The sequence below is a fragment of the Pristis pectinata genome, chromosome 17 (genome assembly GCF_009764475.1).
Source record: "Pristis pectinata isolate sPriPec2 chromosome 17, sPriPec2.1.pri, whole genome shotgun sequence".
Classification (NCBI taxonomy): domain Eukaryota; kingdom Metazoa; phylum Chordata; class Chondrichthyes; order Rhinopristiformes; family Pristidae; genus Pristis; species Pristis pectinata.
This window is the reverse complement of record NC_067421.1, coordinates 44461049-44482303: the sequence shown is the minus strand read 5'-3', so window position 1 is coordinate 44482303 and position 21255 is coordinate 44461049. Positions and strand designations below refer to the sequence as shown.

Here is a 21255-nt window from a genome sequence, read left to right as displayed (position 1 = left end):
ACCACTTAATTTTCATCCAGATCACACATAATGTCCCAGCACTGATCTCTGTGGTACACCAATGGTCAAAGACCTCCAGTCAGAGAAACAACCTTCTAACACTACCCTCAGTCTTGTATGACTAAGCCAATTTTGAATTCAATTTATCAACTTACCATAGATCCCATGTGACTTAATCTTCAAGACCAGCCTACCAGGAAGGACCTTGTCAAATGCTTCACTAAAGTCCATATAGACGACATCCACTGCCCAATCATTTTCATCACTTTATCGAAAAACTCAATCAACTTTGTGAGACTCTACCTCTCCCGCACAAAGCCATACTGACTATCCCTAATGACTCTATGCTTTTCCAAATGCAAGTAAATCTTATTCCTAAGAATCTTCTCCAATAATTTCCCTATCATTAAGGTAAGGCCCACCAGCCTATAATGTCCTTGTTTATCCATGTTGCCCTTCTTAAACAAAAGAACAACATTGACTATTCTTCAATCTTGTGGGACCTCAATTGTGGCTAAAGAGGATACAAAGACCTGTCAAAGCCCCAGCAATTTCCTCCCCTTGCTTCCCTCAGTACCCTGGGTTAGATTCCATCAGGCCCTGAAGACTGCTCTACCTTAATGTTTATCAATACACATACCTCCTCCTTCTTAACATCAACATGACCTAGAATATCAACACACACCTCCCAAATCTCACCATTATCCTACTCCTTGGTGAATACTGATGCAAAGTACTCATTAAGGACTTCACCCGCTTCCTCTTGCTCCAGGTACAGATTCCCCCCTTTGTCCTTGAGTGGACCTACCCTCCTTAGTTACCCTCTTGATCCTAATATGGGAAATGCAGGAGATGCAGGTGAGGGCTCCATCAACTACAGGAATGGGAAACCACGTTTCCTGAAGGAGGACATTTCAGAAGTCCTAGAGCAAAAGCTTCACCTTGAAAACAGATGAGGTGGAGATGGAGAAAGGGGATGGCGTCTTTACAGAAGACAGGGTGGGAGGAGGTGTATTCGAGATATCTGTGAGAGTCCTTAACACCCAATATATTTATATACAGTTTTCCAAACTGCCTCATCTTTATCCAGGAACATCAGGTCTAAACCAGGTCCAAGCCAGTAGGGATTCCAGCAAGCACACCTGGAATTACATCAGTTTGAATGATTGTGTGCTGGCTAACACAGCACAATTCACACACCATCATTAACGTTCCTCATACATTTACTCATTTTTTTGAATGAGGGCAAAGGAAGTTTATGTATTGCCCAAACTGCCCCTCAGTAGTTGATGAGCTACCTTCTAGAACTACTGTTAGCCCTCTGGTGCAGGACCACCCACAGTGCTGTTGGGGAGGAAGTTCTAGGACTTAGGCCAGCAATATATTTCTAAGTCAAGATGGTGTATGACTTGCAGGGGTAATTTTGGGTGGTGGTGTTCCTACATGCCTATTGTCCTCCCACTTCTTATGGTAGAGTTTGCAGATATGGGAGTTGCTGCTGAGTGTTGGGTATGTAACTACAGTGCATTTTGTATACAGTAGACACTGTACCCATGATATCCTGGTGGTGTAGGGAATAAGTGTTTAGGATAGTAGACTGGGCAACAGTCAAACAAGTTATTTTGTTCTACATGGTGCTGAACTTCTGGAATGTCATTGGAGCTGTGCTCCAGTTCAGAGGAGAGTACTCCATCACAGATTTCTCTCTCTCTGTCCAATCTTTTTTTCCCTTTTGGTGTCTGATTAGATTCCAATTCTTCCACTGTAGTCTTCCTGTTTACTTTCCAGTGAATGCCATCGCTTAATGGAGATGCTGATTGAGTTTTTCCCTTCATGAGGCAATAGAACTGGGGAACATAGTTTGAGAATAAGGGATCGTATGCTCCTTTCTCTGTTACATTCCAAAATTTTTAGAGTCAGAGTCACACAACATGGAAGCAGGCCCTTCAGCCCAACTTGTCCATGCCAATGATATCTATCTGAGCTTGTCCCATTTCCCATTTCTGTTGTCCTGGTTACACTATCAGCTCACACTCCCAATGCTGTTGTGGACAAGGTAGCTTTAGCAGAAGTCTGCAGAATCAAACACGATTGACAGCCAAACACTCCAGCAAATACTCTGGCACTATTTAATTCAGATTTCCTTCTGTCTTGGTCACAGGGGTAATTTTATGCATCTGTCACTGTCTAGCCTGAGCTTAAGTAATAAATCAAACACAAGACCTTCAAGGTGTCTGTTCTTTGGAGGTCACAAGAGATCATCAGCGCTCTAATACCAGACTTTAACTGATTTTTGGAACTTAATTCCAGCAACAAACCTTTTCTTAATTAAGCAGCAATCTGGAGGGAAGGATTAGCGAAAAGTTACCTCTCAGATGAACAAGTTCAAGAATTGGTTTCTTTATACAATATTTACCATCGTGTGTCCTTGCAGAATGGAAGTGTAAATTGAAAATAGTGATTCTTCCGCTGGGAAGGTTACGTTGAACACACAAAAAAGTGAGATAAATCTAGGATCCACTTCATTACGTCCACCTCCTGCTTTTCCCATTGCAGCAATAAAGCCAAGGTCCTTCAGGATCTTATAGTTCAGCTCCTTACCACGATCATACATTCCACCTTTCTCCAGAAGGAGTTTCAGCAGAGCAATGGGTTGTTGTGTACCGTACTCATCAACCTAGTTGTCAACAATCAACAAAGGCAAATGAACCATGGAACAAAAAAAATGATTTAAAATGGGAAGTTATTTAACCAGACTCAGGGCTCTATATATAAATCTTTTTTTTGTAACCACGGAAGCCTCACTAGATGTTGAAGGGGTTACTTTAGTCTTCCACTGCTGGTCAGGCAGGCAGAAAGGAAATGGGTGACCACCATGCAGAGGAAAGCAGGCGGTGCAGGAAACCCTGTGACCATCTATCTCTCCCCCCACACCCCCTCCAACAGCTATACCATCCTGCATACTGTTCAGTGAGGTGGTTTCTCAGGGAAATGCAGCAAATGCCATGATTGTAACACCATGGGTGGTTCTGCTGTACAAGAGGGGACTAAAAAAAGTGGGAGAGCTACAGTGGCAAGGGATTCCATTCTAAGGGAATAGACATTTCTAGGGTCAAGGATGTCAGACTAGTTGCAGAGCAGGAGCAGACTGAATCAGTCGCTGTGACAGAAAGTGGTAGCAACAACATAGATGGGATGAGATACTGGAGGATGAATTTAAGGATTTAAGACATAAATTACAAAGCAGGATCTCAAGAATATCAGAATCACTTCCAGAGCTATGTGCTAATGAGTACAGCAACAGGAGAATAGACCAGATGAATTGCATGGCTGAAGAAGTAGTGCAGAGAGAGGGATTTGGATTCATGACTTTGGAACTGGTTCTGGGGAAGGTGGAACTTCTATAAGTGGGACAGTTTCCACCCAGACAGGACTGGGACCAATGTCCCAGTGGGGGGCTTGCCAGTGATGTTGGTGTGAGTTTAAACTGGAACAGCAGGGGGATGGGAACCTTAGCAAGTGACCAGGGAGAGAGAAATAATGTCTGAAAAGAAAGAATAGTAGAACACAAAAGCAGAAGGCAGGGAAATCAAGGGACAAACTGGGCCACAGTACAAAGGAAGGATGATTAAAAGTAATAAAAAGGTAAACCTAAAACTTAAAGATCTTAGTGGATGAAGCATTTGTAATAAGGTAGATCAACAAATAGCAAAGATGGAGATAAACAGGTAAGATCTGAAATCCATCGCAGAGACGCAGTTGTAAGGAGATCAAAGCTGGGAATTTAATATTAAGGTACATTTGACAATATTAAGTTGACAGGTGGAAGGGAAAGGCAGTGGGAAGCATTGGTAATCAGAGGTGAAATAAGTAGTTGTGAGAGACGATCCAGGCTCAGAAGATGGGGTTAAACAAAACAGCAAGAGAAATAAGATGTTGGTAGCAGTATAGACTCTCAAAAAGTGAGCACACTATAGGAAAGAGGGCTGTAAACACAGAAAGGCAATAATTGTGCCTTTAATTGGGGAACCTGTGACCGGTGGGAACCACTGCTGGGACCACAGCTGTTTACAATTTGTTTTCATGGCTTGGAGGAAAGAAGCAAATATATGGCACCATTTGGGAATAATACAAAAATATATGGGAAGGCAGGTTGTGAGGACAATATAAATAGGTTTCAGATAGATGGCAAAAAGAACAAAAAGATGGCAAATAATAATGGTGCATAATATGGTATTTGTGAAGTTATTCACTTTGCAAGGAAGACAAATGATTATTATTTAAACTGAGAAAATTTGCAGAAAGCTACAGCACCAAAGGGATGTGGGGTCCTTGTGCAGAAAACACAAAGTTGGTGGTATTAGGAACGTTGGCTCTTATTTCAAGGGTATCAAGTCTCGCTGCACAAGGCACTAGTGGGATCCCATCTAGTGTGTTTGAACAGTTTTGGTTCTCATATTTAAGGAAAGAAACATCATTGGAGGCTGTTCAGAGACAGATATAGAGGGACTGTCCTATGAGATTGGGACTCTACTCAGTGGAGTTTAGAAGAATGAAAGGAAATCTTATTGAAACATAGAAGATTCTCAGGGTAAATACCGAGAAGATGTCTTCTCTCCTGTGAGAGCCCAGAATCAGAGGGCACGGTCTCAGGATAAGGGGGCACTCATTTAAAACTGGGATGAGAAAGACTTTCTTCTCTCAGATGGTTGTAAGTCTTTGGAACTATGGGGGCAGAGTCCTCATTTATATTTAAGTTACGATCCAGTTGAATGGTGGATCAGACATTACTACTGTTACTGCCACTTAGGGAAATCAGGGGAAGCTACTCAGAGGCTGGGTTATTCCAGCACATGGAAGAGTGGCTCTGAAATTGTTTCTCTCTCTGTGGAGGGATCATCTTATTTCCCTGTCAAAATCAATCATGTCTGCTGTTCAAAGGCACCAGTGTGGCAGCCAATCAAGATTCCAATCTAGTACCAGCATGGTAGCGTAGCAGTTAGCGCGACGCTATTACAGCGCCAGCGATCGGGGTTCGATTCCTGTCGCTGTCTGTAAGGAGTTTGTACGTTCTCCCGTGTCTGCGTGGGTTTCCTCCGGGTGCTCCGGTTTCCTCCCACATTGCAAAGACGTACGGGTAGGTTAATTTGGGTTTAAAATGGGCGGCACGGACTCGTTGGGCTGGAAGGGCCTGTTACCACGCTGTAAATAAATTTTTTTAAAAAATCACAAGAGCTGTACCTTCTTCATATCACCTACTTTTAAGACACCTTACCTAAATAATGGTATTTTTATGCAGTTGTATAACAGCCCAAAGGCTAAATAATGTGGTAATTTGTTGAATACCCTGTGCATTCAGCACTTCCCTACTATCCAAATGACAGGTTGATTTTTAATTATATTATTACACCTGCCTGTCATCCCTGGGATGGCAGAGTGAGGAGTGGTCCAGTGCAGTGACTGCCCCTTGTACATTCTTTTCACTGTGTTATTCTTTGTGTATTTTCCTCAAAAACATACAAAGGTTCCACCTACCCTTGGCATGTTCATATCGTCAATGAAGACCAAGAGACGCTTTCCCACAGGTGGTCCATAGGTAACTTTGGTGCGTTTCTCTACATTGGCCTCCAGGTTTCTTTGTACATTCATTGAAGTGGTACGGGATGAGAAGTTGATAGTCAACAGCAACTGAGAGATGAAACAAACATACTCAGACCATAAAATCAAAAGAAATAGGAACAGGAGTAGGCCAGTCAGCCGCTCTAGCCTGTTCTGCCATTCAATTATATCATGGTTGATCCAAACTTTTCTTGTCCACTTTCATGCCATTTTCCCAATAACTGATTCCCTTTACTGGTAAAAAAAAATTATCTTATATTTATTCAAGGATCCAGCCTCCACAACTTTTGGAGCCAAGGAATTCCTGACACTCACAAACCTCTGAGGGAAGAAACCTTTCCTCACCTTAGTCTTAAATGGGACTCCCTTACAATGAGATAATGCACTCTGATCCTAGGCTCTTCCATTTCCTAGACTGTCAAGCCCCCTCAGAACCTTCAGTTGGAAACTTCTAAGTTCTTTTGTGTGTGTTCTCACTCTCTAACTCCTCTCATTATGAGCTTGTTTAGGCTTACTCCTGGCCTCAGCTTATCAGAGGAGTCCCTTTTGTCCTATCCATTCCTCCTCTGTTTTCTGTCACTTTTTACCATCTTGTTTTTTCTCTCCCATTTCTGACAACCCGAAATGTCCTTTTTCCACAGATGCTGCCTGACCTGCTGAGTGCTTCTAGCATTTTCTGTTTTATCATCACTTGAAATAATAGCCAGCATTCCACTGGCTTCCTGGACGAATGGCACAGCTGTGTGCTAGTTTACATGTACGGGGGCCCCCAGATCACTTTATGCTGCAGCTTTCTGTTACCTTCGTTTATCACTCTTCCCTCCAAGATGAACAACTTCACATATTGCCGCACTATATTCTATTTGCCACTTTTTGCCATTCATTCCACCAATCAGTACTTCTCTATAAACCATATCCTCCTACAGTTTTCCTTACCCCAGCCACCTTCACCTTTTGCACCATCCACAAACTTGTCTACAAGGCATTGACTTTGTTCCCCAAGTCATTAATACTGTAAACAGCTGGATGTCAGCACTGATCCCTGTGGAACCCCACAGGTTACAGGTTGCCAACCTGCAAATGGTCCCCTTATCCTGACTTGCTGTTTCCTGCTAGTTAGCCAGTGCTGTATCCATGCTAATATATTATCTTCAACACCATGACCTCTTGTCATGCAAAGTAACCTTTTGTGATGAATGTCTTTTGAAAATCCAAATATTTTACATCTATTGGTTCCTCACTATGTAAATGTTACCAAACCTAAATAGTTTGCTCCTTGTTCTCCAGCTGGCTCCATAATGAATAGCCCTGGGAACTATCCTGAATGCCTCCATGGACTCATTTGCATGGCTACCGTTTCCAATTCGATTAACCCAATCTACATGAAGATTAAAGTAAATCATGATTACTGCCCTACTCTTTTTAAATCCTCCCATTATCCCCTTTCCTGTTGTATGACTATTGGGGACTGTAATCTACTCCTATCACTGTCTTTTATCCCTCGCTATTTGTTTAGCTCCACCCAAATGGACTCTGTATCTTCTAAGCCTAGATCACCCCTCACAACTGTACTTATTCCATCGCTTAAAACATGCAGAGATATTTGCTATTCTTTGCCACCTGTCCTTCCTAAAAGTCCGTGAATATTAAGCTCCCAGTCTTGATCTCTCTGCATCTACATTTCTGTAATGGCTTCGGATCATACAGATGTATGTCTATCTCTTCATTGATTTTGTTTCAGATACTACGTATATTTAGATATAAACTTTTTAAATTTTGTATTCCTATCACTTTTCCTTACACTACTCCCCTCTCTTGGGTCTGTTGTGGCTTTGTTTGCTCCTCACCCTTCTTTCCCCTGCCTTCCTCTTTTGCTTTCTATTTATGTATCTCTTTTCTATCCTTGTTTACCTCCCCTGTAACTCCTGCCCAAGTACCCATACGCTGGCCATACTAATCTAAACCCTCCCTAACAGCACCAGCAAACAGCTCATAGAGACGGCGGCCCTGGCCCTGCCTCATGTAACAGTCCGGCTTATAGAGGAGGCACCTTCTCTAGAACCAGTCCCAGTGCCTCAGGAACTTAGATCCCACCCTTCAACACCACTTCTTTAGCCTCACCTATTTGGTCTCCTATTCTCACTAGAACGTGGCTCTAGGGTAATTCTGAAATTACTAACCTTCTCTCTGCTATGGAGAACAATATCATAGACAGTGAAGAAAGTTATCGAAAATTACAAAGGGGTTTTGATCAGCTAGATAAGTGGGCTGAAGAATGGCAAAAAGCATTTAATTCTGATATGTGTGAGGTGTTGTATTTTTGGAAGTCAAACCAGGGTAAGGACTTTCACAGTGAATGGTAGGGACCTGGGGAATGTTGTAGAACTGAGGAAGCTAGGAGTACAAGTCCATGGTTCCCTGAAAGTGCTGTTACAGGTAGACAGGGTGGTGAAGAAGGCATTTGGCACAATGGCATTCATCAGTCAGGGCAGTGAGTATAGGTGTTGGGATGTTATGTTGCTGTTGTACATGAAATTGGTGAGGCCGCACCTGGAGTATTGTGTACGGTGTTGGTTACCCTGTTATAGGAAAGACCACTATGCTGGAAAGAATGCAAAGAAGAATTACAAGAATGTTGTAAGGACTTGAGGGCCCGAGTTACAGGGAGAGGTCGGGTAGTCTAGGACTTTATTCCTTGGAGCGTAGGAGAATGAGGGGTGACCTTATAAAGGTGTATAAAATCATGAGGGGCATAGATAGGGTGAATGCACAGTCTTTTTCCCAGGGAAACAGAATCAAAAATGAGAGGGCATAGATTTAAGGTGAGAGGGGAAAGGTTTAAAAGGGATCTGAGAGGCAACCTCTTCATGCAAAGGGTGGTATATATATATAGAATGAGCTACCAGAGGAAGTGGTTGTGGCAGCTACATTAGCAACATTTATTGGTATTGGTATTTGAACAGGTACATGGGCCAAACACAGGCAAATGGGATCAGCATAGGTGGGAACCTTGGTCGGCATGGACAAGTGGGCTGAAGGGCCTGTTTCATTGCTGTATAACTCTCTGACTCGATGTCTCTAATATGAGCTTCTCTATTCTCTCCATTGAGGTCTCACCAGTGATGTATTAACATAACTTTGTTTTTCTGTTTAATGTCCCCATTACAAGGCCAAGTATCCCAGGTGATTTCTTAACCATCTCATCAACTAATTCTGTCACTAATGTTATGGACTCAGTGAAAGTCCCTTTAAGATAGAGAGTGTGTGTGTATGTGTGTGTGGGGCGTGCTTACGTCAATAGAAGATAAAGGACGTAATGACGTTGTTGAAGAAGTAAGAAGAAGAAGGAGAGAGAGAGAAGGGAGAGAGACACCAGCCTGCTTGTTTTCTCTATCGATGGATGAGAAACAATAACTGTGTTTGCCACTGAAACCCATGTATGGAAGTTGGAAGTAATCCGGTGGAGTTCACTTTGTTGCTGACCTGTAGAAGGAAACAGGTATTTGTGTGTGGACGACCACGGTTCGGATGCTTTCGGGGTGAGGAAGTCACTACCGAGTAAACACTGAAGTGTCGTTTGGGTTCCATCGAGGAACATTTGGATTTCGTATCTACTCTCTCTATGTTTTTCTACATCTACATCTTATCTTCAGACAACGGTGGTTGTTGAAGAAGCCCTTGCTCATGTTTCACCTTATGGCTTGCGGAACTGAACTTTAAGAACCATTCTGGAACTGGGAGTTTTGGACTTTGTCACACACACATACGAAGAGTTTAGTTTTGGGGTTAACGTTCGAGGTTTAACATTCTTGAATTCTAACATACTAACATTTTTACTTTTATTTTACGTATTATCATAAGTAGTGATTAATAAAATAGTTTTTAACACTAAATCATGCTCAGTGTGTTTCTTTTGTTGCTGGTTCGTGACAAAATTGGGGGCTCGTCCGGGATCCAATCCAAAGATTAACGAGTGTCATCTGGGATCGTTCCCCAGATTGACGAGATTCGTTCGGGATTCAATCCAAAGATTGTTGAGGGAGGTCTGATAAATTCTTTCTAATTGGCTTGTGTGTGTGGAAACCAGCAACAATGGATACATTTTTGAAAAAACCCTCTCCTGGAGGATTGCAGGGGATGAGGAAGCCTGATTTGGTGAAAATTGCTGCAGAGTTACATCTTGAGGCAGTAACGCGATTTATGAGGAAGGCAGAAATTCAGAGACTGATAGCTGGCCATTATGTGGAAAAGAAGGTGTTTGAGGAGGAAGTGTTAAAACAGTTTCCTGGCAGTGAAATAGCAATTTCTGAGGCACAGGTGCAGCTGGCAAAGATAGAGGCTGAACGAGAGCAAAATAAATTAGAAGCTGAACGAGAACAAAAGAGATTAGAGGCCGAACGAGAACAGACCCAGTTAAAGATAGAGGCCAAACAAAAGCTAACTCAGATGAAGATAGAGGCTGATCTAGCAATGAAGCAGATGGAATTGAAGAGGATGGAGCTGGATAGTGAGGAGAAGGAAAAACAGAGGCAGCATGAGTTACAAATGAAGCGTAGGAGTTCGGAATCTGATTCTGATGATGGTTTTTCAGCCAGCAGGGAGGTTCGATTAGTCCCTCCTTTTGAGGAAGATCAGGTTGATCAGTATTTCCAACATTTTGAAAAGGTTGCTGTGAGTTCAAACTGGCCAAGGAAAGGATGGGCTCTTATGGTACAGAGAGTGATTAAAGGTAAAGCTCAAAAAGCTTATTCTGCTTTGTCTGCTGAGGATGCAGCTGATTATACCAAGGTAAAACAAGCTATATTGAAGGCCTATAAATTGGTACCTGAAGCTTATAGACAAAAATTCAGAGACTTGAGGAAATCTGCAGATCAGACTTATATGGAATTTGCCAATGGAAAGAGAATATGTTTTGAACGATGGTGCCTGGCTAAAAATGTAGATGGGGATTTTGATAAATTGAAAGAATTGATATTGGTGGAAGACTTTAAAAGATGTGTTCCAGCTGAATTAACAACATATTTAAATGAAAAGGCAGTGGAAACTTTACAAGAAACTGCTAGGTTGGCAGATGATTATGCTTTAACCCATAAATCAAAATGGGGACAACCTAAAACCTTTCAAAAGAGTTACAAGGACAATCCAGGTAAACCGGAGATTAAATTGGGAGGTAATCAAAAAGGAAAAGATGAAAAGAAGCCAGGGCTGGAGAAACCTGTTGAGCGTACTTGTTATTACTGTAAGAAACCTGGCCATGTGATAGCTAATTGTGCCCTTTTGAAGAAAAGGAAGGAAGCTGTGCCCAATGCTTGCTTTCAGGCAATTAAAAATCAAAAAGGTTTAGGAGATGCTGTTAAAGATCAGTCCTTGCAAGAGGGAAAAGCGGAAAAGTTGGTGGAGGTGAGAAAGGAATTCCGTTCTTATGTATCAGAGGGTTTTGTTTCACTGAATGATGAGTCACCCCAGGTGCCAGTGAAAATTCTTAGAGATACTGGGGCTAGTCAATCTCTCTTGCTGGACAGTGTTTTAAATTTTGGTGAAGAAAGTGACACTGGTGAGGTAAATCTAATACGAGGCGTTACAGATGACACCATGTCTGTCCCTTTTCACAGGGTGATTTTAAAGTCAAAGTTCGTAGAAGGACCAGTCGAGATAGGGATAAGACCTAGTTTGCCAGTGGAAGGAGTTTCTTTGTTATTGGGAAATGACCTTGCAGATGGAGAAAGTGATCCTGTGGTACGGTTAACAACCAAACCAAGGATTGATGAGTCTGAGAATGATCCAGATGTTTACCCATCATGTGCGGTGACTCGAGCTAGAGCTAGAGAATTAGCCAAGACAGACAGTCCGATGCAGTCTGATGTAGTTCCTTGTGACAGTCCTAAACAGGAAGAAAATTATGATGCCTTGTCTGAGACTTTTCTGTCTTCACTGGAGGATCAACATCCTTACAGTGAGCCTGAATTTAAAGATTTGTCTTTGTCGAGGAAGGATTTTATGGTGGAACAGACAAAGGACCATGAGTTGACAGAATTGAAAGAAAAAGTACTCTCATGTGAGGAGATTGAGAAAGTGCCAAGTGGATACTATGTCAAAAATGGAGTGTTAATGAGGAAATGGAGACCTCCCCATGTCCAAAACAATTTAAAACTCGGTTGGAAAGAGTCTGCCAGCTAGCGAGAGAGAATTTGAAAACAAGAAGACATATTTTGATAGACGTGCTCGGACTAGGACATTCGCAGTGGGGCAAAAGGTGTTGGTATTTTTCCCTAGCCAAAATAATCCATTGCAATCTCGTTTTTCTGGACCCTATGCTATTGAATCTCGAGTGACTGATTTAACATATATAATCAAAACACCAGATAGACGCAAGAAAACACAACTCTGTCATGTAAACATGCTAAAACCTTATTATGAGAGGGATTCAGTTGTGGCCTTGGTGGGTGGTGTAAAGGTTGTTTCTAGAATGCCTGATGTTGATGTTGAGGAAGGCCAATTTAGACTAAATATTGTTCCATCAAAACTAAAAAACCAAAATATCCTGGAGAACCTTGAAACGAAGTTGGACCATTTACAAGTTTTACAAAAACAACAGATGAGAGAATTAATTTTAAAATTTAAAAATCTGTTCCCAGATGTTCCAAACAGAACATCGATAATTACCCATGATGTTGATGTTGGGGATGCAAAACCAATCAAACAACACCCATATCGAATGAATGTAGAAAAAAGTAAACTTGTTGATCAGGAAATAAAATACATGTTGGAAAATGATATTATTAGACATTCTACTTCAAATTGGAGTTCGCCCTGTGTTATTGTACCTAAACCTGATGGAACTGTTAGATTTTGCACAGATTACAGGAAAGTGAATGCTGTAACAAAGTCAGATGCTTACCCTATTCCTAGAGTGGATGATTGCATAGATAGAGTGGGAAAGGCAAAATTTTTTACAAAGATTGACCTATTGAAAGGGTACTGGTGTGTTCCATTAACAGATAGAGGAAGGGAAATTTCAGCCTTTGTAACCCCTTCTGGATTGTATGAATACAATGTTTTGCCATTTGGAATGAAAAATGCTCCGGCAACATTTCAAAGAATGATTAATTCAGTGATTCATGGGTTAAAACATACAGATGCCTACATTGACGACTTAGTGACTGGGAATGATACTTGGGAAGATCACATCTCTGCGTTAGAAAGGTTGTTTGAAAGACTTTCCAAGGCTAACCTTACAGTTAACTTGGCTAAAAGTGAATTTGGCCATGCCACTGTGACGTATCTTGGTTATGTTGTAGGTCAAGGCAAGCAAGCTCCTGTTCAGGCAAAAGTTCAAGCAATATCTGAGTTCCCTATTCCCACAGGTACGAGGACTGTTAGAAGATTTTTGGGAATGGTTGGATATTATCGAAAATTTTGTAAAAACTTTGCTGATATTGCTCTTCCCCTAACTAATCTTCTGAAGAAGGGAGTAAAGTTTGTTTGGACAGATTCTTTTCAAGAAGCATTTGATAAGCTGAAAGCCATTTTATGCTACCATCCTATGCTCAAAACACCTGACTTTGAAAATCCATTTTCATTAGCAGTAGATGCCAGTGATGAAGCTGCAGGAGCTGTGTTGTTGCAGAAGGGTGACCTTGATGATATTGACCATCCTGTAGCTTACTTTTCAAAGAAATTTAATGAGCATCAAAAGAATTATTCCACCATAGAGAAAGAATTACTGTCGCTTTTTTAGCCTTGCAACATTTCAGTGTATATGTTTGCACCGCTCAGAAACCATTGACTGTGTATACAGATCATAACCCATTGGTGTTTCTGAGCCGAGTCAAAAACAAGAACAGAAGGCTGTTAAACTGGAGTTTAATTTTGCAAGAGTTTGATCTCATGATAACTCACATTAAAGGCAAAGATAATGTGATTGCTGATTGTCTTTCCCGATGTTAAATGGGAAACATGTATCTGTACTAATCTGATAGTCTGTAGTTGTGTAGCATGATAATTATTAACATTACTAACTGTATGCGCGGTTGAATTTTTCTTGGGAAAAATTTTTTTTAGGTGGGAGGTGTTATGGACTCAGTGAAAGTCCCTTTAAGATAGAGAGTGTGTGTGTATGTGTGTGTGGGGCGTGCTTACGTCAATAGAAGATAAAGGACGTAATGACGTTGTTGAAGAAGTAAGAAGAAGAAGGAGAGAGAGAGAGAAGGGAGAGAGACACCAGCCTGCTTGTTTTCTCTATCGATGGATGAGAAACAATAACTGTGTTTGCCACTGAAACCCATGTATGGAAGTTGGAAGTAATCCGGTGGAGTTCACTTTGTTGCTGACCTGTAGAAGGAAACAGGTATTTGTGTGTGGACGACCACGGTTCGGATGCTTTCGGGGTGAGGAAGTCACTACCGAGTAAACACTGAAGTGTCGTTTGGGTTCCATCGAGGAACATTTGGATTTCGTATCTACTCTCTCTATGTTTTTCTACATCTACATCTTATCTTCAGACAACGGTGGTTGTTGAAGAAGCCCTTGCTCATGTTTCACCTTATGGCTTGCGGAACTGAACTTTAAGAACCATTCTGGAACTGGGAGTTTTGGACTTTGTCACACACACATACGAAGAGTTTAGTTTTGGGGTTAACGTTCGAGGTTTAACATTCTTGAATTCTAACATACTAACATTTTTACTTTTATTTTACGTATTATCATAAGTAGTGATTAATAAAATAGTTTTTAACACTAAATCATGCTCAGTGTGTTTCTTTTGTTGCTGGTTCGTGACACTAAAGGATTCATTACTGGACACCCACCCCCGAGGTACTTCCCCTGGAAGCAGGCCTGTTCCCAAACTTCCTGCAATTCCTTGTCCCCACTACAGAGCGATGCATTGAGTGTACATTCCATCTACTGAAGACTACAAGAGAACAAAGCAGAAAGTAAGGAAATCTCTTAATGAAAAACAAATATATACAAGGTAACAGGATGAGAAACAGGAAATCACAGGCACGTACAGTAACATCTGTGTTAAGATTTTTAAGGAAATTCTGCGTTGTGGCTGTTTTGGAAGTTCCAGATTCTCCCACCAGCAGTACGGGATGTTTGATTTTCACCATCTCTCCAAGCAGCCAACTGATACGTGTGGTGTCCACGGTGGGAACTGCAATCGATTAGCAAAGTTCAACAATGGAAACCCACATCAGTTAATTTCAATATATTCATACACCAAAAATATTATCTCTGAGAATATTGCCTGCCAATTATTTCTACTACTGCTACATTCATATCTAATGATTCACCAACATCCCTCCTCCACCCCCAGCAGTGGCTGTGCAGCCATCACAGAAGGAAGAAATTACAATTGACATATAATATAAGCAGTTTCTATTTTGAATTCGGATGTAGGAATATATTTAACAAAAATGTGATGGGGTGGCACAGTGACACAGTGGTTGGTGCTACTGCACCAGTGCTCCAGTGACCCAAGTTTGATCCTGACCTCTGGTACTCAGTGCAGAGTTTGCATGTTCGCTCAGTGACAGTGTGGGCTTTTCCCCAGGTGCTCTGGTTCCCTCTTATATCCCAAAAATGTGTGGGTGGGTAGATTAATTTTCAGAACGGCCATGGAATAGCATTGGCATCACCTATTCCTTTACAACTAGGTTCTAAACCCTTGACACCCAGAGACTTTATCTGGGTAAGATCATAGGAGTTTTACAGATCTAAAGTGAATCTGTTTATTCAAGGAAAAATAAACTTTCAGTGCAAAATATATCTTTTTTCTCCATTACCCAATACAGAAAGTTTCTTTAGATCAAGAAACTTTTTTGTGTTTATCCAAGATGAAGTACTCTCAGGTCAAGTGGAGTATGCTTGAATACAAATAAAAGCTCCAAAATATTTGTGTGTCATTTTCCTTTGCCCCACACCATGTCATCGTTGGATAACAGGTACACCGCCAATTAGCAATACGTTTGGAGAAGAACTGTACTTCGGTTGATGCCCAACTGGAACTGGATTTTAGATCGCTCTACATATGACCAAGAATAAGAACAAACAGACCTTGACCCTGTCACTATGGGTCCTGTATTGAAAGTCTGGTATCCAAACTATTACATAGCAAATCCCTTGATTTTAGAAGACAACGACTTACCAAGGATATCTAAAAATTTTACTTGAGGACTGTGGACATATTTAGACACAAGCTTGGACCATGGAATCCATTTCAGCTTCTCATCATCAAAATGAAAATCATAAAGAGTTGGTAGCTGGCCTGTAACACACACAAGTCAGCCTCCTGTACATAATATTACTGAGTTATTCATATTAAAACTGCAGCTTCCTGAAGCACCACTCATCGCGTTAACAGTCAGTTGAGAACATTAGGACGTAAGTAATAGAAGCAGGGGTTGGTCAAGCTTACTTTGCCAGTCAATAAGATCTTAGCTTTCCTCCACGAGAGAAATATCCTCTCAACATCAGTTTCATTGTTTCCTCTTACTTCCCATCCTTCTAAACTCCAGGTTCAATTCCTCAGCCTTCTTTCATAAGAAAACCCCTTTACTTCAGGAACCTTCCTGACACTGCCAATGAAAGTATATTCTTCCTTCAATAACGAGACCATGCTGTATGCGGCCTCATCAACACCCTGTAAATTGTAGAAAGACTTCTCTACTTTTACTATCCACCCTCTCTGAAATGGTCAAAATTTCATTTCCTTTCCTAATTATTTACCATATCTGTATTTTAATATTGTGCATTATCTGCAAGGACACAAAGGTCCCTTCGTATTGAAGTATTCTGTAGCCTCTCTCCAGTTTAACAATATTCTGCTTTTCTAATCTTCCTACTTTGTAGGGTAACATGTGAAGAGAATCGGAAACTTTGGGATGGATTTTAAGAAAATAACTCTATAACATCGACCAATTACAGTCATTTTTTGATGTCATAATAACAGGAAGGAAGATGCTTTCCACAAAGATAGTGGGTTGTTGACCATTTATGCAATTGATATCCTATACTTACAGTTAACTGATCTTCATATATAATCCAATGATGGGATTGCTCATGAGGACCCTCCTTCTGTGTTGTCAAATATCATTCCTCCCTTTCTCAGTAACCTTCTCCTATCCTCATACCCTCCCCGAACTCCATCGCTTCCTTCAGTCCCCATGAAGCTCTGAGAGAATTTTCTACTGTAAATTACTCCAGAATAGGTCAGTTGCAGGAGAATCAGAGGGGTATTGATGGGGATGTGAGAGAGAACAAACTGCAGGGAGGTATGTGGATGAATAGGACGAATGGCAATGCTTTGAGAGCCAGCATGGACTCAATGGGCCAAATGGCTTCCATTTGCATTGCTAGGAAATATGAGAAATAAAAAAAGATATAGAAATAAAGGCTGAATGAGTGATGTAGTTCTCAAAAAACAGTGGCCCTTCAGAGAGTGTTGCTGTCTCATAGCCTGGTTTCCCTCAAGATCTCCCATGGTCTGCCATTGTCTACGTGTACGTTCTCCCTGTGTATTCTCCCTGCATTTTTCCCCTGGGTGCTCCTAATGTAGGTTAGATAATGGGGGGAGTTGATGGGCACGAGAGAGAATAAATTACATGGGATTAAACAGGGGAATGGGATTGATGGGAATGCTCCGAGAGCCAGCATAGACTTGATGGGCTGAATGGTCTCCTCTGTTGTAAGAAAATATAAACATGAGAAACTCTGGCCCTCTGAGCATCCATTACTTTCAACCTACTAATGATAATACCTTCAACCACAAAAACTCCAAGTTACAGAACTTCCCCCTTATATCCCTCTGCTTCTCTTCACTCCTTTAGAACCTTGCTTTAAAAAATTACCAAGCTTTCAGTTATTCCTTCTCCTGTAAAGCTGCTGTGGTGTTTGTTAAATGAAGGATTCAATTAAAAAGTGGCTGCAGCATGCCACCTACAAGATGCATGCTGCAACTTACCAAAGCTTCTTCAACTGCAACTCAGAAACCCAGGAAGACAAGGGCAGCAGGTGATTGGGAACCTTGCCCCATTCATCCATACATCACCCTGACATCAGAAATGTATCATTGCTCCTCCAGCATCACTGGATCTAAACCCTGCAGATCCCACCAGACCACTCTGGGAGAATCTTCACCAGAAGAACTGTGGCAATTCAAGAGGGCAACTCACCACATCCTTCTTGGAGGTAATTACAGATGGGCAATAAATGCAAATCTTGCCAGTGACACCCACATCCCATAATGAAAACAAATCAGGAAGGAATTTTACAGTCCACCTGACAATATCCTGTGTGTACAGTGATCTTACCTACTCAATATAGAGTGTACTATTTTCTGTTGAAAGACAAATATTGGATCAGGAACTTACCAGGCAATTCCCCTGGGCCAGCAAGGACATTTGAAGCTTCAACTGTTGACATACTGGCAAGACGTTTAACATACTCATCAAATTTTATCCTTCCATCCTCCAGAAGACAGGCCCCCAGAGAGCAATACAAGGCCTCAATAAAGTAGCATTCTAGTATGTCAAAGCTATCCACCTCTTTCTCCAGCAAACAATCCAACATCTTAGTGAGCTGTGTGACCTGGGGAAAATTATTCAAAACACATCTTAACTCTGGGGTGCACCAGACTGGCAATTTATATTTGAATCTAGTTAAACAAAAACATTCTGGCAACCTCAATGTATGAAAATGGCAATTAGTAACAGAGTTATAATGCTCCCACTTTATTCTCTACATCATTCAAAGTCATTGCAATCTGACAGATTACATGCTCCACCCTGAATTCCCCCTCACCACCACCTGCTATTTTACCCTCCCTTCAGAACATGACAGCAGGAGGAATGGATCTGCTGTTCAATGGATCACAGCTGATCCAGTGCTGCAACCCCATCCTGTCATCCTCTGATTCCCTTAGTCTCCAAAAGTCCACTGATCTCAATCTTGAGCATCCACAGCTTTATGGGATGAAGGATTCTGAAGATTTATAAACTCTAAGTGAAAAATATTCTCCTGACCTCAGTCCTAAATATTAATTCCCTTCTCCTGAGATGTCCGAGTACTAGACTCTACCCTGGGATATATCGACTCTCGGCATTTACCATATCAATCCCTCTCAGAATCCTAAACATTTCACTCTTTGAAACTTCAGTGAGCATGGTCAATCCTGGTAAACCTCCCTCAAATCCCTCCTTCTCTTTCCAGAAATAAGTTTACTCCACTGCCTTGTGTCTTTCTTACCCCAGTTATGGTTTTAAAGCTTTGTATAATTCTTTCCTCTTGCATGATCCCTCTACAACATGAATAATGTACAGTTTACTTGGACAGGGACAGCAGGTGCATGGGAACGGCACCTGCAGGTCCCCCTCTGTCTCACACCAATCTTGACATGAAAACATTTAATCGTTCCACCACTGTCATTGGGCATAAGTGTTGAAACTGCTTCCCAAAAGCACTCAGGGCAGCATTTAGGAATGGGTATTAAAGGTCAGCATTACCAGCAATGCCATTATTTCACAATTAGTCACCAAAAGCCCTTTGAAAACCCCAATATACTACACAACCTTTATTCCCATCATCTATCCCTATACCCACACCCTCAAAAAAATTCTATTAGACATCACATGATTTCCCTTTCATGAAACCATGTTGACTATGCCTAATTGTATTATGACTTTCTAAGAGATAAAATGTATTGATGAGGGCAATGCAATTGATGTAGCCTATATCAATTTCAATCTTTGCTAAGGTCCCACATAGGAAACTGGTCTAAAATGTTGTAGCCCATGGGATCTAGGACAAATTGGCAAATTGGATCCAAAATTGGCTTGGTAATAGATGGCAGAGAGTGATGATGGACCACTGTTTTTGAGATTGGAAGCCTGTGACCAGTGGTGTACCACTGAGATAAATACTGGACCCTTACTATTTGTTAAATATATCAATGATTTGGCTGTGAACTTAGGAGGTACGATCAGTTAAGTTCACAGATGATATGAAAATTGGTGGTGTTTTTGTTAGTGAGGACTCATGGAGTCATAAAGTCATAGAAATAGGCCCTTCAGCCCACCATGTCCATGCTGACCCTTTTGCCCATCTATAATCCCATTAATCTGCATTAGGTCCATATCCTTCTATGTTTTGCCTATACAAATGTCTTGTCTAAATGCTTCTTAAACATAGTAATCGTATCTGATCCCACCAGGAGGACAGTCTGTTTTCCCACTGGAATAAAGTTTTGGCACAGACTAGAAGGGCCGAATGGCCTGTTTTCTGTGCTGTAGTGTTCTATGGTTCTATGACAGTCTTAGGCTACAGGATGACATTGATTGATTAGTAAAATGGGCAGAGCAATGGCAGATAGAATTTAATCCTGATAAGAACAAGGGGAGGACTGATAAGGGTAGGACGTAAAAAATAGAACATAGAACAGCACAGCACAGTACGGGCCCTTCAGCCCCGATGTTGTGCCGACCTATACAAACCTACTCCACGATTAATCTAACTCTTTCTTCCTTCCTACACAGCCCATAACCCTCCATTTTTCTTACATCCATGTGCCTATCTAAGAGTCTCTTAAACATCCCTATTGTATCAGCCTCTACCACCACCCCTAGCAGTATGTTCCACCAGTCTGCATGTAAAAAACCTTGACATCTCCCCTAAACTTTCCTCCACTCACCTTAAATGGGTGACCTCTCGTATTAGCCAGTGCCACCCTGGGAAAAAGGTGCTGGCTGTCCACTCTATGCCTCTCATAATCTTATACACCTCCATCAAGTCGCCTCTCATCCTCCATCACTCCAAAGAGAAAAGTCCTAGCTTGCTCAACCTTTCCTCATAAGACATGTTCTCTAATCCAGGCAGCATCCTGGTAAATCTCCTCTGCACCCTCTCTAAATCTTCCACATCCTTCCTATAATGAGGTGACCAGAACTGAACATAATACTTAAGTGTGGTCTAACCATTGTTTTATAGAGCTGCAATATTACCTCGCAGCTCTTGAACTCAATCCCCTGACTATAGAAGGCCAGCACACCATACGACTTCTTAACCACACAATCAACTTGTGTGGCAACTTTGAGGGATCTATGGACTTGGACTCCAAGATCCCTCTGTTCCTTCACACTGCCAAGAATCCTGCCATTAACCTTGTACTCTGCCTTCAAGTTCGATCTTGCGGATTGAACTCCATCTGTCACTTCTCCGCCCAGCTATGCATCCTGTCTATATCCCATTGTAACCTATGACAACCTTCTACAGTATCCACAACACCTTCAACTTTTGTGCCACCTGCACAGTGCCCTAGGGATATCTACCTTCATTATCCAGGGCATAATATATAAGAGCAGGGAGGTTATGCTATAATTTTATTAAGCTCAGTTATGCCAAAACTGGAGTACTGTGTGCTGTTGTGGTCACAACACTACAGAAGGAATGTGACTGCACTGGAGAGAGTGCAGAGAAAATTCAACAGGATGTTGCATGGGATTGGCTGTTTCAGTTTTGTTGAGAGCCTGGACAGACTGGGTTCATTTTCTTTGGAGTGGAAGGGGCTGAGGGGGGACCTGAAAGAGATGCATAAACTTATGAGGGGCATAGATAGGGTAGAAAGTGGGAAATTTTTCCCCT

The 21255-nt window shown here is 41.5% G+C and overlaps 1 protein-coding gene across 1 annotated transcript in view; it reads right to left on the bottom strand.

The window, feature by feature from the left end:
* The window catches only part of dnah10 (dynein axonemal heavy chain 10), a 285578-nt gene that overhangs the window by 118072 nt on the left and 146251 nt on the right, over positions 1 to 21255 (bottom strand). Inside the window, exons 43-47 of the mRNA XM_052032383.1 lie at positions 17991 to 18207; positions 15767 to 15886; positions 14628 to 14773; positions 5536 to 5688; positions 2417 to 2677 (exon numbers count right to left, since the gene is read on the bottom strand). Of these exons, the coding sequence (XP_051888343.1) occupies positions 2417 to 2677; positions 5536 to 5688; positions 14628 to 14773; positions 15767 to 15886; positions 17991 to 18207 (897 nt within the window). The remainder of the gene's footprint in view (positions 1 to 2416; positions 2678 to 5535; positions 5689 to 14627; positions 14774 to 15766; positions 15887 to 17990; positions 18208 to 21255) is intronic.